The sequence below is a fragment of the Melospiza georgiana genome, chromosome 6 (genome assembly GCF_028018845.1).
Source record: "Melospiza georgiana isolate bMelGeo1 chromosome 6, bMelGeo1.pri, whole genome shotgun sequence".
Lineage (NCBI taxonomy): Eukaryota > Metazoa > Chordata > Aves > Passeriformes > Passerellidae > Melospiza > Melospiza georgiana.
Genome location: NC_080435.1, coordinates 43,882,875 through 43,900,082, shown reverse-complemented (window position 1 = coordinate 43,900,082; position 17,208 = coordinate 43,882,875). Strand labels below are relative to the sequence as shown.

At 36.3% G+C, this 17,208-nt stretch overlaps 1 protein-coding gene across 1 annotated transcript in view; it reads left to right on the top strand.

Annotated features, from left to right (window-relative positions):
• The window catches only part of CEP128 (centrosomal protein 128), a 102,165-nt gene extending 91,226 nt beyond the window's left edge, over positions 1–10,939 (top strand). Inside the window, exon 23 of the mRNA XM_058026634.1 lies at positions 1,655–10,939. Within this exon, the coding sequence (XP_057882617.1) occupies positions 1,655–1,761 (107 nt within the window). The 3' untranslated portion in view covers positions 1,762–10,939. The remainder of the gene's footprint in view (positions 1–1,654) is intronic.
• Positions 10,940–17,208: the final 6,269 nt, after the last annotated feature.

Sequence of the window (17,208 nt, the reverse complement as noted above, 5' to 3'; positions counted from 1 at the left end):
AGATGTGGTTTGCAGTCGATATTATTATCCGACCAGAATGGTTGGTCCAGCCAGTCACTGGTTGTTATCTAAAGAATAATCCTCAGAAACTGTTTTTACGGCCACTGTATTTTCCTGAAATTTTAAGTACAAAAGTCCCTTGGGTTGCACATGCTTTGCATTAACTTTGTGCATTGAGTCCTGCCTTTCTCTTTGCACATTTCATCACTTTGAGGTTTTAACCTGGATGGTTTCCCAGAAACCATATGCCTTAGAGGTTTTCTATTGTTGTTGGGAATTTATGTTGCAGGGCTTCATAAGTTGTGATGGACAACACTCTTGCGTCAACATGGTATGTAGTAGGACTGATACCACAGCTGAATAAAACCAAGCTGTCCTGAATGTAGGCTTTATTGTCAGAACAATTAAATTCTGCACTGTATTGGTGGTGCCTGTCTTTATCCCTCTATGTATACTTTTTCATAAATTCTTAAGACTATTTTTATTGGCATTTATAAATAATGTAATGTACTTACAAGTAAAAAGACATTGCAATGTGACTATGCTGTGGGCACCCTTCTAGAACAAAACCTAGGTCTGCTTAAGCATAAGAACTTGGAATGACTGGAAACTTGACGTCATCACTTAGAAAAATGCAAATTGAATTAGTTAAGCAATGAACTTTATGATTTTTTGCCTTGCTTTGAATACTGTCCACGGGAGGTACCATTGACATAACATACAGCAGCAGAGCTTTGAACCAATTCTGAAAACTTTATGGTGAATACTTAGAACTCACTGTTATACCAGTGTCCCGAGCACAGTGATTTCATTCTTCTGAAAGTGAAAACATCTCACCCCTCCTAACCAAACTGTGAAGTCTTGCTCCTTGTTAAATAACTTTTGGTTATGTATTGCTACAATTTTACTGGATTGTTAGAAATTGCACTCTGGATATTCAGCAGGATGACTTTTCTTCCATGCTTGTGCTATAAAGAAGGCCATTAGAAGAAGGGTATATATAAACTGCTAGCCACTTTCCTTCCCTTAATTTCTGCCTTTTCCTAAATGTTTGGGTATTTGATTTTTTTCTCTTCAGCTTTTTATGCTAAGATGTTTTGTCAATTCATATTGTTTGGATTTTGATGCAATATAATATTTTTAGAAATAAGCACCATATCTGTGCCCTGCTGTGAAGGTATATACACAGTATGACATTGTATGAGCACCTCTTCAGTGTCACTTGGTGACTTAAGTCCATTCTGTTGGTAAAGATATTCCTTCACAAATTTTTGAGAGGTTTTTCTTATTTAAACAAAAATTCTGGAAAAATAAATGGAAAATATTTCTTAGTGTAAGAATCAAAGTTTTTTAAACAGCATCTACATTTCTTGCGTATAAGAAAGCTCATGGCTATGCCTGTATTATAGAGTATTAAAACAGATTTCTCTAGAAAACAAAATATTATATTCTCAGTTATGAATATTGAAATATTACTTGCTGAATAAATTCTAATATCATATAATTAAATACATGTTTTATTTAAAACTAATGGCCAGTCAACCAAATCCAAGAATCATAGGTTTGAAAAGGCCTCTAAGATCATTGAGTCTAACTGACGTAATGTATGATTCTGAAAATGCTTAATCACCTTTTTTGTGTGACTTATTTCTAGCACTTACGAAAGGGATGGTTCCTTTGGATACAAGTGGCACCAAGGAAGATGCTACTAATGTTGCTGTTAGTGAAAAGAAGCTGCAAGCAGAAGGGGGAAAGCAGTAGAATATTTTATGAAACCACACCAGTTTTCTCTGTGGTAAATTCCATTCCACTTTTTTTTTGGTTTTGAACTGTAGTAATTCCATCTGCTGTAGGAGTTATGCACCCTTAATGATTCAACAATTGCCAAACACTCAAATGAAAGAGCACCAAGACTAATTCTAATGAACTCTTTTGATAATTTAGGTGACTTGCACACCAAAGGCTTTCTGAGATTTTGCTATTCTCTTGTATTTGTTTCTGCAGTCCTCTTAGACTATATTTATTGTATTCCTGAAATACTGTGAAGTGAAATACCTGTGACATTAGTCTTTGCTATGAGCTTATTTACCCCTATACAGGAATTGTTCTGACACTTGTTTTTAATTATGTTTAATTACATTATTAATAATGAAAAAAAATTCAGAAATTGCCTATTACTATGATAGAGAATAATTATACAGTGTTGTACAGACACATTTGTGGTTTTAGGTCCCTCAGTTTGAAAAAATCATTTCAAAAAGAAGTGATAAAACAAATTTTTCTCAAAGCAATTAAAAATTGACAGCTTGGTTTTGGGTTCAGCATATATGTATTATAAGTTGTCTAGAATTATTCTTTTGGCCAGAACACTTTTATTAGATGGCCTCAATTAGGCACTTTAAAGAATCTGAATCTCACCCATCTGTATCAGGAGTGTTGAATGGCACTTCTTTGTGGCTGTGAAAATTTTAAAAGCAATGTTTAATATTCATTTATTTATTCTCTTTTGTTCTCTATTACAGAAGATGTGTTATATTGATTGTAAAATACTATGGAAATAGAATATTGCTCATTTGTATTTGTTCAGATATCGCTGTTCTAAACAAATTAGACACAATTTTATGTTACAGTGGTCTCAAAGAGCAAATCAAAGAATTTTCTGTGTAAGAATTCTGCTGTCTAAAGAAATGCAAGTGTTTCTGATGGTTCTACTTTCATTTTCCTCTCAGCTACTTCTGGCTGGCTGGATCACTGCTAGTGTGCCTTAAAAGATTTGCCAAAGCTACCAGGATACTTGTAGCAACATTAACACCACTCAAACAATTTTGTTTTGCAGACTTCTGTCATATTTAGGAAGTCTATTTCTTCTCTGAAACACTGTTATTTTTTAGCACTGTAGGTGTCTCAGGTATAATTCATAGGCCATGATGTGCCATCACAAAAGGGGACTCTTTTATTTTTTTTCTCCAATACTCTGATGAAGTGTTCTGTAGTCCCAGTGGGTGCTCTGGACCGTGCGCTTCTTGACAATCACCTTGTGTTCGTCCTGTTTCAAACAGAACAACATGCTGAGAACATCAAAATCAGACACAGATATGAGAAAAAGATTGAGTTTATTCTCTGTTCATTTTCCATGAACTTAAATTGCTTAAAACTAAAAAAAGAAATCTGACATGGTTAAAAGTTTTCTTTACCTTTTGTTGTGTATTATGCTGTGCATGGTAGTGCTGGCATTTCAAACTTCTTTTTGCAAACTTCTGGCATATCTCCTCATTCAGAGGGTCAAGAAAACAAAACAGGCACATCCATCTGTTCTGATCTCAATGGCCATGACAGGAACAAGAAAAAAAATCAACAAATAAACTGCTCTCTACAAAGAGTGTGGATGTCATGAAACAGTGTTTAGCTCAAGCCATGGCTACTGTAAACTAAACTTACTTTAAGTGGATCCAACATTTGGAATTTATTTTTTTTATTAGATCAGAGCAGAGGTGAAAATATGGCATTTAAAATACTTTAACTGGTTTGGTCTGCTGAAACTTAAAAAATTGCAAAACAAAATGTTAGCAGTTTGCAGACTTTATGGTACCTACAAATTAGGGCCAAAACATAGAATGATCACTTTAAAATATATTATTAAGCAATAAATCATGTTCTCAAAACACCTTATGTGGTAGTGAGGTCTGGTGCATGGATTGCTGATGGATAAATGTATACCCTAACTGTTTTACCAAAGTTTAAATGATTTTGTGACATGAAAGTAGGTAAATAAAGGGGCCTTTGAGAGTCTTAGCTGAGAAGTATGACCAGAAATATAATGTCCTCTCTTTTTCCGAAGAAATTTGTAAAAATCGTACAATTTTATGTATTTATACTTTTTTTCCTGACTTGTAACTTAGAAATCTGAAGTATGTGTTCTTAAAACAGGATCACTACAGATTTATATTGTTAGAAAACTAAGGACAAGCAGTCTTATCCCCCTCACTATTACATCAAGTATTGAATCAACTTCTGTACTACATAGGACAGAAATTACTACTGGGTGAACAATTTTGGCTTTAAAACTTTAGGTATGTTCAGTGCTTAGTATATTTGCCTTTGCCCATGTGACTGGGTTTTCATCAGTTTTATATCCTTTTATAAAATTTTCTAAAAGGAGTGGAAGAACAGAAGAGACATCAAACCATGCACACACACACTCTCGCAAAAAATTCTTACTGAGTAGACTTAGGGACTCCAAAGCCAGGAAATTCTTTCTCAAGTTTACCCTCTTGGCATGGCAGTCTAGATAGCATGTAATATTTGTCTCTCTTCCTCCTTTGATAGAGGTTCATATTACAAAGTGAATTTTGTTTCCTCTTTACTGAAGGCTAAAGTTCCGTTCATGACATTACATGAAACTGTCCCTTTGTGGTTTAAGAAATAATATTTTTTCCGTATTAGTCTGAAATAATATTCTTCTGCACAATTTCAGTTTTTAAAGTAGAAAAGCAGAAATTTTTAAATACAGCCTTTTGTATATTTCACATCTTTAAAATTGCTGTCCCTTCTGGTAGCCAGATGTTTTTGTTCTTTAACCCTTTAATGACCTATTACTCAATTCATACCCAAAACAGTCGTTTTCAAAATCAAAAATGTGGTATTGTTCACACAAAAATGATGTTTGTTCTGTTTAACATTTGGTAAATCAGGATATTTTTTATGTATGTACTAAGTACATACAGATTTTATAAGCTAGTATCAGGCACTCTTTTTTTTTAATGCTGCAGTGAAATACAGTGCTTCAGTACTGTGCTTTCAAAATGTATTGGCCCTCTATTTTAGCATCAAATAGCTGTCACATGAATAAGCTAGAAATTTTATGCCCTTCAGTTCCTAATGTTTTATAGCAGACTTGAGAGTACTTAATTACTTTTGAGACTATATTTACTAAACAGACAAAATAATTTATTTTTATTGTGTAATTATGTCATCCTAAGAAGAAATGTCAAAATAAAAATAAACAATAAAATTTTACGGTGCAAAACAAAGCAATTTCTTACATTTACTTCCCAAATTTTTGATGGAAACTGGTCTTCAGTGATGGTGAAAATACTCCTTGGATATTCAAAGCTCAGCCACATTTTTACTGACTATTACAGCAAAGTAAATAAAGAAAATACATGAAAACCCCATACAACAAAGAAACTACAATTCTCAAATCCATTTCTCAGCTAATGAATCTACAGTTCATCTGTGGCTTGCAAGGCATAGTCTTTGCACTGGATAGCACTGAGTGGTTTTTCATGAATGAAAATGCCAGTATTACTCTGAAAGGAGATCAGTAGGTATTTTTGTTACACTGATTATAATTTTTATGGCTTAGTATGATGGTCTGCAACTTGGATGCGTTCTCATGTCTATAACATGCAGGAAAACTTTTTCATAAATTTTTGTGGCGCTGCTTTTACAGTAGAATTTTACAGTGTCCATGTTAAACTCCTTGTGTCTGCAGTGTGTTAGTAACAAATTTATCTGTCTAAGCCCTTGTCACCCCACAGAGGTAATTGATACTGCAGTTAATGTGAGTTGCAGGTCAATAGCTGATGACACAGCCTTCTCGAAAATGGATGTGCTGGAGGACATCATGCAAAGTCCTCTGATTTTGACGTAATTGTAGAATTTAGAAGCAGTTGTAGAGGAAAACTTAACAGTGGAAGGGATGGAAAGCAGTTCATGATTAAATTAAAATTTAAGAACACTTTTGTTCTTGTTGCCTTAGCTTAAAAACTGTCTTATAGCTAGTATTTACATCTGAATGAAAGTGATCCCTAAACGAAATTCCATGTGGACAATTTTTTTTTTCATGCTTAAGTACTTTCTACTCTAGCACAACTCTACTCTTTACTGTAAGCATGTCTGGGCTGCTGTGAATATGAACTTATTTGCTTTTCTCTGTAAATAACTAAATTCGATTTTAAATCTGAGCAATATTTCTGTGCTCTGTACAAGAGTACAACACAGCAGAATCCAATAACCAAGTCATTCAAAACTCTGCAATGCTTCTGGGAATGTTGATGGCAAAAATGAAGGATATTGCTGTGGTTAAAATCCAGCAATATCCAACTTTTATCATTTGTGCTAACAACAATAGCTCTCCTGTTTCTAAAGCTGAAGTTGCACTTCTGTAATTTTTCTGACTGAAATAGTGAGATTTTATTTTCTTTTCCCCTAACAATGACAAAATCTGTAGTGTGAGAATATGCAGTGAACATATTTTTAAATTTCTAGTATTTTTATTTGGGAATCTACGAGGTGCTATTTGGAACTAACACAGTTGTTAACATGTTTTTGTTAAATTATTACATTTAAAAACACAAACTCCATAGAGATACCTCTTTTAGGATAATTTTGCTGTCTGTTTTTAGCGACATGGCTCCTTGATAGGTGTTTTATGGGAATAAGTACAACAATTGTTCTTGAGTAGTTTGTTATTTTCTTGTCTCTTCAGACCAGAGTTGTTTTGATGTTAGACTGCTTTTCTCATCTGCCATCTAAAGTGCACTAGTGTGTCAGAAGACATACCATAATTCCTTCACCTACCCACTGTCAATAATTTTGGTAGTTTATGTTCCCATGGAATTACATTAGTATTGATGGCAGTTGTTTCTTATAAGCTCTTTTCGTATGAACTCTGACACTCTTGTTTGTTTACTAAAATAAAAGCTACATAGTAAATGGACTAACATCAGGTCACATGCTGTCTAATTTTAAAGATTATTCTACAGGCCAAAGTAAATATCTCTTACTACATTCATCTAGATTTTCTGATTGCCAGCATTGATTCTACTATCAGTTTGTAGAAGGAAATAGTAAAGGATAGACTTTGCCACAATACCCCTGAAATATTATTGAGTTGAGGCAAAAAAAAAAGAGTCTACAACAAATTTAGGACATCTGTCTAAGTGCTTATTCTAGAACCTAAAATACTCATATTAAAAAGTGTATTTCTTCAGTGTGTTAATATCAAATCATCTTCCTTATAAACAGTTGCTGACACCTAAAATATTTTTGAAAAGTGCTACTGAAATTTGCTAAATGTGATCAAAAGGATTTCTGTATCACTCACTCTGTTAAACAAGCATGGAACTGGGAAACGGCCCAATTTATGTTTCTGGCATGAGGCTCTTCACAGAAACCACCAGTGGTACAGTTTTGTATTTAATGTGGAAAATGATGAGGATGAGCTGTGTTTTGCTGGTGGTCAAGAGAACAGTTTGCATCTGTGACTTTTTGGTGTAGGGAGCTCAGTGTGTGCACCATTTTTATTGAGGCTCTCCCAGGCTTCTGCAGCACTGACAGCACCATTTCACTCAAACAGCTGCAACCATGAAGACATCATGGAGCTGGCAGAACTTTTGTTACATGTTTTGACTAACAGAGTGTCAACAAGTCCATCAGAAACCTTGGAGTTGTTTGTTTTGTCTTCACTGGAGCAGTCTCCAGTGCAGTCATAGAGCTGGAAGATGCAGAAACCTTTGTTTAGTGTGAGCTACCATCAGCAGGGAGGCTTGCTGGCCATGGAATGCGAATGCATTAGTATATTGTCCATTGATCAATTAGAGGTCTACAAATTAACAAAAAACTGATCTAAAAGGTTTTTAAAAGTGAGACAAATCATTCTTATATGGTAGTTAAAAAAATCTCTGCAAATATGAAAAAATGAAGTACCAAAGTCAAGAAACACTTCATTTTTCCAGAATGCGAGTAATTGCTTAATTTCAGTGGAGTGACAGACTGAAATGAAGCTCCTGAATATGTTAATCAGCAGACATCAACCCACTTCATATCATCTCTTAACATGTGAGACTTGCTGACTTTGATTTAGACTTAACTACGTTCCATACTTAGGGTAAGTCTCTTATGTGTGCTGTGCACTGAGTAGCAATGTGGAAATAATTCCACTGGATGCAGCTGATATGCTACAAAAGGAATACTGGCTCTTGCAGTGTATTTTAACAAATAGCTCAAATGTTCACATTTCTGTTGTGGTATTACATTACCAGAAGAAAGCAACAAATAGAAAAATACTTGAATTGTAGGTGAGGGTGTCAATACAATAACAGTGTATTACTGAGGTTTTGAAGGTGTATCACTTTTAAGGCTGACATTTCTATCTGTGCTTATTAGCAAATGCTGATATTCTGTTTTAATTTTTTTTCCCTTGGGGCTTATGAGAAGAAAATGTGTTATTTGGTTTTGATTTCTGGAACATGTTTTGCCATCTCATGCTGTCAATTTCTATTTAATTTGGTGTTAGCTAAAAAATTTTACCATCTAATTCTGATACTTCATTACAAGCACTCCTAATTAAGTTAGTTAATACATGAGTCACTTTCCTCCAGATCTTTTGTTTTCATTTCATTTGAATGAAATACAGTGGTTTTTTGCAGTTAGTGTCCTAAAACTGGAGCAAAATTATTCTTGTGAACTAGCAGTTTGGTTGGGACATTCCAAAACTAAGATTTCCCAGGCAATTCATACATGTGACACTGAATATATTACATTATATTTCCCAGTCAACTATTGTCACTGCAGTATAGTATAAAGCAACAGCAAAGAATCTGCATAATTTCAACAAATAATATGGATGAGAAATGTTTCTGTGCTGGTATGAAGTCAGAAAGGTCTGTTTAATACTTCTAAAACTTATTGTATTGGTTAACGTGATAGAAATAGGCATAGTGGAATGAAATTCCTCAATACTGAATAATTTCTTGAGATAAAGTCCTTGAGTGTTTAGCAAGGAGTCCAGCTCTTTGTACATGTTGAGGTTCACCTTAGTGTAGTAACCAGAAGTACTGCAGTTTCCTTCAGACTTGATTTCTGAAACATAAAGGTGTGTTCAGATTTCTAATAGCTGTGTAGGCATCAGGTATATCCTGTCCACATAATTATATCTCTTTCTTATAGACATTGACATATATAAACATGTTCATGCAGTGTAAAATTTTACTGCTCAAAAAGAAAGATTGCCTTTTATGCTTTGAAATCCTGACTGCAGTAAGGCTAGCAGAGGCCTTGCCATTACTATCAGTAGAGTTACAGTTTTGTGCTGAGTTTTAGAAAAGAGGAGAGAAATATTTTTTTTGTCTGTTTTTTCATTGCATTCTGAAGGTATGCAAGTCTGCAATATATGTTGGTTTGATGAACAACAAATGCTTGCCGAAAAATACATGATCTTATAAAAATCATATGGTAACAAACTCCAAAACACTTGGAATAATTTGACACTATCTCATTTTTATATTTTAAATTTTTTCAGAATCTAAGAAATGAGATTTTGAGTTCATTTAGGTTACTATGTTTTTTTCAAGACTAAATCAAAGTTAGTTATATCATGAAAACCATAGTACTTCTGAATAACATCAATCCAAGCTTATGAAATTTGAAAAATTCTGAAGCAGCTCTTTGATCCACTTCTATGTGGTCTACTATAGTATTTTCAAAGTAATGAAGCCATCTCCAAGGAAAGATGGCTCATCTGTTAATATGTATCAATTGTATTTCAGAGTCTTGACTAAATGTTTTGTTTTGTATCAGTTTTTCAACTGATCTAGTAATTTAATGAGAACCAAAAATGGGGATTTTTGTGTGTGTGGGGAGAAGGTAATTACATCTTAGATCTAAATTCCAGTACTGTTGGTATTCTTTCTTAACAAAAGACTCACAAAATAAAACCAGTTTTGACTTTTTTGTCCTATGATATTTTAGTTCCAAGATAGATAGCTTCACAAGTTATTTGCAGTCCACTTTTTCCATTATCTGCCATCTTCAAGGAGGAAGAAAGTTCAGCTTGACTATCTTGAGAAGTATGTAATGAATTTAAATAAAAAAAATCAAAAATCTTAGAATCATTTAGGTTAAAAAAGATCCTTTCGATCAAGTTCAGCCAAACTACTGCTTGACTATTACTTCCTGTAAATCGCATGGATACACATAAAAATAAGTCTACAGGTTGGATTTTCAGAAACCTCATGCAGGTTTAGGAACAATACATTGTAGAAGTATAAAAGGAAGAACTGTTACCATGTTGGTTTGATGCACAAGTCCTTACCAACCTGTGAAATTTGAGATACTTGGTTACACACGAGCTGGTACTCATGTCGCACCAGAGCACCAGTTTTATTGTTGAGTTGCTTCTCTGACTTCAGAACATCTGTGCCTGATTTATACCAATATGAAGCCAGAATGAAATCTCATGCATAAAGCCTAAGTACCAATCAAAGTACGAAGTGCTGAGATCTTGTCAAGTGATTGCAGTACGAAGTATATGAAAGCTGTCTTTTGTGCTCTGAGTATGTTGCTGCAAGCTGAAATCTTGGCACAGTCTGCAGGTATGTTTAAGTTTGGTTAAGGCTGTACTAGGAAAGTTCATATGTTAATTTAATGTCAACATTTGTACCTACTTTCTGCAATTAGACTGTAAAATGTTAGCCAATGAGGCAGTTACAAAAATATCAAAATACATTGCACTTCTGCTGACTTGGGGCTTAGTCCAAGCAATTCCTGAAGGCGGGGTTGCAAGTCTTCATTGCATCTCAGGAGATAGCTGGTACCTTTGCAGGACCAAAGTTGCTAGCTGTACTTGTAATTTAAAGTATAACATAAAAACTTGTCATTTTTCTAAGCTAACACAATAAATTATTTTTCTAAGCAATGCATGGCATCTGTATTTATTTACCTAACATTGCCAAACTTACGTAAAGGCCTGTTTTATGTAATTGATCTTTTTTAGTTTTGTGAAGTATAGATGTGTGATATGGAATTATATTGCCCAGTTTTCTTCTTATCTCTAGGAGCAATTGGATTTTTTATTTTGTTTTCTTTCTCCTACTGTAATATTTGTTTAAAAAGTAAGATGATAGTTTCGTTATGAGAATAAATAGTTTTCTTCAAATATTTGTATTCAAAATACTTATTTAAGTCAAAGATTTGTATGCCATTTGTATGCCACTGTGCAAAAATCTGGTAATGTATTGTGGTGTTACAGTTGGGGTGGGTCTTTATGTTGGCCATTACTGACAGTGTTTCCAGAGGTGCCCTTAATTAGAAGAGGCTGTTGTGCCTGTAGTGTCTTAGGGAGTGTGAACAAGATTAATCTGATTGAGCTTGAGTGTGGATGGAACACATGCCTCCATCTAAATGAACCTGCTTTGTAGTCAACGGGATCTGTAGCGTCCTTCATCTCAGACCAAAGTAAGCAGTCAGAGTTTGATCAAATTGCAGTGAGCTGCTCTAACTAGGTAATTTAAGTCTCCGTTTAGTAAAAAGGGGAATCAGGCATCTGCCTTAGATGGTTATTGCTTGCAGTATAGGAACCATGTCCATCCACAGAGTGGGGTCTATCCATGTGTGCTTTATCTGGACTCCAGGGTAAATTCTTTATTACCTTAAATAAGAGACACCCCTGGAGGCATTGAAATGGGATGCAGTTAAACAAGCAAAGAGATTGAGCCATGACAGTGTTTAATGAAAGAAAAATCATTGTTGCTGGGAGGTTCCACACAGCTAAATTTCTATGGAAGCATTTAATGGAAAACAAAGCCTTGTATTTTAAAATACAAAGTAAAACCAAACCAAAAGGTATTGCATAATTGCATATAATGAAATTTTCTTATTCGGGTTTCTCACAACAAGCTGGCCAAAATATATTTTCTTTATATACTGAGAAATCAGTTACTGAAAACCTGTAATTATTTTACTAATTTAATTTTCCTCAATTACATATTCCCTTCCCTTTGGAAATTAAGAGATTTTGCAAGTATTTAACATTGTTTTTTGATTTGCAATTATTAAGTTATTATGACAAACTTACTTTTCTGTGGACCAGAAATTTGCACTGTTTTCACTGATGATAACAGAGTTTTTTCTTTCACACATGATTATTCCTCTCTTCCAGCAGCTGTTTCACAACACTTTTGCCTCCTTCTTAAATCTGCTATTCCAGAGGCTCTACCGCCATTGCCTTGGCCCTGAGAATTGAGCTCTTGTGATGTAAATACCCTACAGGCTCCTTTACAAGTGAAAACAAGTAGTTTATTCTGGTTTCCTTTTGGATACCTTCCGAATGTGATCCTTAAGTAGAATTTTAAAAGCAGAACATACTACTGGAAAAGTCTGGAAAACTGCCTGAAAACTACTGCTGGACGCGTCAATGGTTCTACAGGAGACAGGATGCCTATGAGGACAGGTCAGTCAACATTTCTAATGCTCTTGACAATGGACACCCACTACAGCTCAAACAGCACTTCTCAGTGGGTAAGGAAAGTAGGTTGATAAAAAGAGTGGACAAATTGGTTTAATAGGAATTTTAGTTGTAGTCTCAGAAAAATGCTGTGACCTCTGATAGAAGTCCCAGCTGGCCCTCAGTTAGTGTGGACCTTAACTTATCCTTGTTTAATAAGCCAGGAACCCACTGAACTATCAAGTGATGGTTCTTCCTGGCCTGACCCTGTGTACCTCCTGGTGACTCAAATTCCAATAGGAACTAAACCAGAGTACAGGATTGGGTCTACAAAAGATTCCCCAAAACTGGTGAATAAGAGCAACAGACAATGCTGAAAATTACAATTTTGATTTTATCTCAGGAGCTGAGGATTTTGAAACACTCTATGTATAGCAAAGTGCAAGCACAGTCAATTTTATATAGTAATTTTCAATAGTCAATTTTGTGACAAAACTTCCAAACAGGCATTGATGCATCTAACACTGAATCTAGCATAGACCTGCAACCAACAGCAGTGATAGAGGGCAGCTTATGATTACCTTACCATCCCTTAGAAAAAACTGTACTATGACTTTACTAACAGATGGTCCCAGAAATTCTCCCACATATATCCCACGTAGAAATGCAGTGTTATTTATCTTAGTTTATTGTAAACTATGTTTGTGGTAGAAATAGAATAAACTCAACTTTTAAGATATGCACCAAATACAGGCGGATACAGGCATACACCAAAATAATAAAATTTGCTAGCATAATGTAGGCTAGGAGGATATATTTTCGGATTTTGTAGCCAGGTTTTTAGTAATTTTATCAGAGTTCCTGAGAGTTGTCTCTTGACATCCCTTCTGTTGATCTTACCCTCAGGGCATATGCAACCTTCCATTTCTCAAATCCTTTTGTCTTGTAATCCCCATGCAATGAGTCACATTTGCTTTGTTTGTTTGAGACTGATGGGGTCAGGAACCTTTGAAAAAAGGCAGGAAGATGACTTCTCCCCAAGGAGTAACTGAATGTGCTTAGGCAGAAAATTTTCAATATGTGAGATGGGGCACTTGGACGGGAAGAACTCAGCATTAGGTGAAAATAGGACATTGCAGAGATGAGAGAACAGATAACAAAGCCATACCTGAGCAGTGATTGAAATTATAATTACTGGGGATCTGGGAGGCACTGTGCTGCCTCTCAGAAAACCATCATGTTGTTGATCTAAGACCAAGCCTGAAAGAAAGGACTCATTTGTGAGCAGGAGAAAATTTTTTTACAGATACTTTCATTCTTCCTCTGTTTTGCTTAAACATTTGTTAGGACCCACCCCTGAGGCAGGATAACTTAGGTTTTTGTTAATAGATCCACTGGGCTGCATTAGAGTGAAACAACACTGAATAACCAGTGTGTGTATGTGCATATATCTATATCTTTATTCATATATCTGTATCTATATATTTTGGGACAATTTGGTTTCAGTGGAAAGGAGTATGTAGCCATTTTTTTTATTGTCTATAGGACTATAACAATATTAAAGTATAAAGATAGCACATAAGGAAAAGAGAAAAGTAGAAAGAAAGGACAAGAGTAGAGTGTGAGAGGAACCCCTGGGTCCACAGACAATACTTGGTTCATGTAATTTAGATATCTATAGGTTGAAGTGATGGTCGCTGTCTTGACCCGTTGGGAGTGAGGGGAGCCTGTAAAACAAGAAGTTCAATGGGTTCAACAGTTCCATACATTCAGGTTCAGGTAGAAACACCTAGGTACCTGCCTTGGTTGGGGAGATTTACACTGTTTTACACTGTACATAGCAGCACTATGGATCATGCTTAATTCTCTGGTGGAAAGCCCCAGAAATTAGTTGGGGGCACTTGAGAGGTCTTTGGTGGTTGATGATCCCTTCTAGGACATGATGGCTGTTTCTCACACCTGCATAGTTGAGCCAGTTGTGCCTTATCAGAAGGGATGAACACCTTCAGACTTCTGTGTAGGTGTCCCAGTGCCTCCCGGGAGGTGGGGGGAGGGAAATTTTACACCTGAGCCCCATGGGGAAGGAGTACATTGGCATGATAAAAAGCATTTTCCCGCCTTGGAGGATCTGCTGCTTATCTACCTTTTCACTTACCTGGCTCAAATCCCAGATTGTTGCTAAACAAAGATTAATATTTGTTTAGATCATCCTGTGGTGGTGGGAGTGCACCCTCTCTGCACCTGGGCTGTTCCTTTGCAGATCTGAGGTTTTGCCACAACACACAAAAACTCTCCTCCCATTTGGTTGGAGGTGCAAATCTGGCCTTAGCAAAGCACCTGCTGCTTTTGCAAACGTCCAATTGTTTAAGTCTTTTAACCTTTAACATTTAACAATTACAGAAGCCTTCTGCTCAGCAGGACTATTTACATGCACCTGTCCACTTATTTTTTTGTTCCTGTTCATTCCCTGACAGCTATTCTAGTTTGTCCCCTAATTCTCCTTCCTGTTTCCTGTTTCTAGCCCCAGCCTCTGTCCTTGGAGGAAGCAGCAACTCAGGTCTTCTATTAGGTCTTCTATTAAATTAGTCACAATTTGGCTAGAGATTTTTCTTCTTCCTGATATCATGTCCTTACTTAACATGCACGTAATTGTCCAGTAAGGGAGCTTCTTCCTAGTCCTTCCTGGGGCAAATTATATCTTCCATCTCCTTTGGGATCTTTCCAGTTAAGACTCATGAAGGAAACCTTTCTTGCTCATTTCCAGCCATTCCACATATTCCATTACTGCCGAGTTGAAGTATCTTGAGGCTATGGCTGCAGATGTCACTGGCGGGCAGTCACCCCTGATTTAGCCAACTTTCCCCATACTTTATTGGCAAGAACAGAGCTCAGAGGAAGCTGCCTAACATGCAAATGCTCTCTTAAAAACGAAAAGTACCTGAATGCAAATCAAGGCAATATTTCTGGGGTGTGTTAACCCAGGAAGAGTGGTACCATTTCAAACAATATTTAATTAATCTAGAATTGTCTCCAGACATCAAGAAAATATTTAGAATTTTGATAATATATGATGTGGGTTTTTAGGGATATGTTTCCAACATGTAACAATTTTTGTTTCATGGAATTCCTGAACCTGTGGTGATAGTCTCCTAGTTAATGATAGCCTTGAGGTTTCTTTTTGCTGCCATGAATTTGTTCTGATACTTTTAGAACTTGTATGAGTTTTATCATCTGTAAGATTCTTTAGCAGAGTTTGGTGACATAGTCATGCAGTGTGGATGTGGTTAGCTTTCTGACTATGCCTCCTGCAAGTTTCCAATTCAAGTGACCTAGTTCTTAGTGCAATAACAGAATTATGTCTTCTGAAGACCCTTACTTTATGATGAAAAGTGCTCTTCAAAAATAATGTGGAAAATCAGAGACTTAAGTTGTTTCTTTCATCATCAGTTTCTCCTGTGGCTGCCTGGTATGTTGCAAGTGCTTTAGCAGCAAGGATCCCATCTGGATGGGGAATTTTTTATAAGGAAGAAAGATCTGTTAGAGTTGTTAGCTACTCAACAGAGGTTGGAATTTTCTGGTTTTATTCTACAGCATTTTGAAGACAACATGTGAAACAGATTCTGTGAACTTTGGTAGAGGGTATGTTCCTTAGGCACAACCTAGTTTCAAGAGAACACCTGTTTTTTCTGAGAAACCAAGGCTGTTCTGAACAGATAAGACTGGCTAATAAAATAAATGAGACTAGCTCATTTTGATGGTCAAAGGGGATGGATGGACAGAAGATACCTGGGGCATAGCAAAACTGTTTTCTTCAAAGTGGAGTTTCTGAATGAAGTTGGGAAGAATCAATGTTCCCTGTTCCCTCACATAGCCTAGACTAATTAGGTATGGACTAATAACTGTAACTGTGTCTTTTTATCTCACAGTTTCATATTGGATTGGTTTTTTATACTGAAATTCAAAGCCCATATAATCTTTTGTTGGATCTCAGCAGATTGCACTAACACAGGATCATTAAGAATCATAGAATTATTAAAGTTGGAAAAGATCTCCAAGATCATCAAGCCCAACCTTGTCTATTCCTACTCAGAATGTACCATGTTACAAGGTGTTTCTGCAGTCTCCTGGACAGTAAATATCATATTTACTGTGATTTAAAATAGAAAGTTTAATTCACAGTTTTTCAGAGCTAATTTACTAATTTCAAAGCTGGGAGCAAGTGTGTGTCACTCCATATTGCTCTACAGCAAAGGGCCATCTAGGTCAGTGTCCTGCCTCCAACATGGGTAAGGAATATATTGCTAGGCAAGAGTTTAGGCAAGTATCTGGCACTGCCTCCTCAAACTCTTCTCCCAGCTTCTGGCAAACTGTATCTCAGAAACCTCCTAAACAGAAACTTGCAATTTTGTTCTGTTTTTCTGGTTAGGCATGTGTGGGGAGGCTGCTGCTTTTCTGCAGCTAGGAAGGAAACTTCTTCCCTGTTAGATGCGTGAAAGGAATTACCCTTTGTGCGACAGTACAGAGTGCATGCAAACCTAAATTTTTTTTCAGGCACACACAAAACTTAATCTGCAGAATAGCAGCCACTGCTGTGCACAGCCGAGCTCTTAAATCAGTTCTCATCTCTGCCTATCTGGAAGTGTTTTCTGGAAGGATCCATGTTTTTTCAAACTTAATGGTTCTGGGGAAGTCCATTGTTTTGTGGAATAGAGGAGGGTTTCTCCTTAACAATTCCTATGACCACTGGAGTCTTGACCTACTTGTGTCCATGCGTGTGCTACAGGCAGCAGAGAGGTTGTGGCAGGGAGGGGCTGCTCTGCAGTGAAGTCGGTGCTGACAGCGGTGTCTGCCGCGGTGCCAGAGGGACTGATGTGGGTGACTCAACAGGGGTTGCTCCATTTGTTTCGGTACTGAAACAATGCCACAGCAGGATGCTGGAAGCTACATGGGGGATGAGATGTAAAAGCCTCCTTTTCAATGCT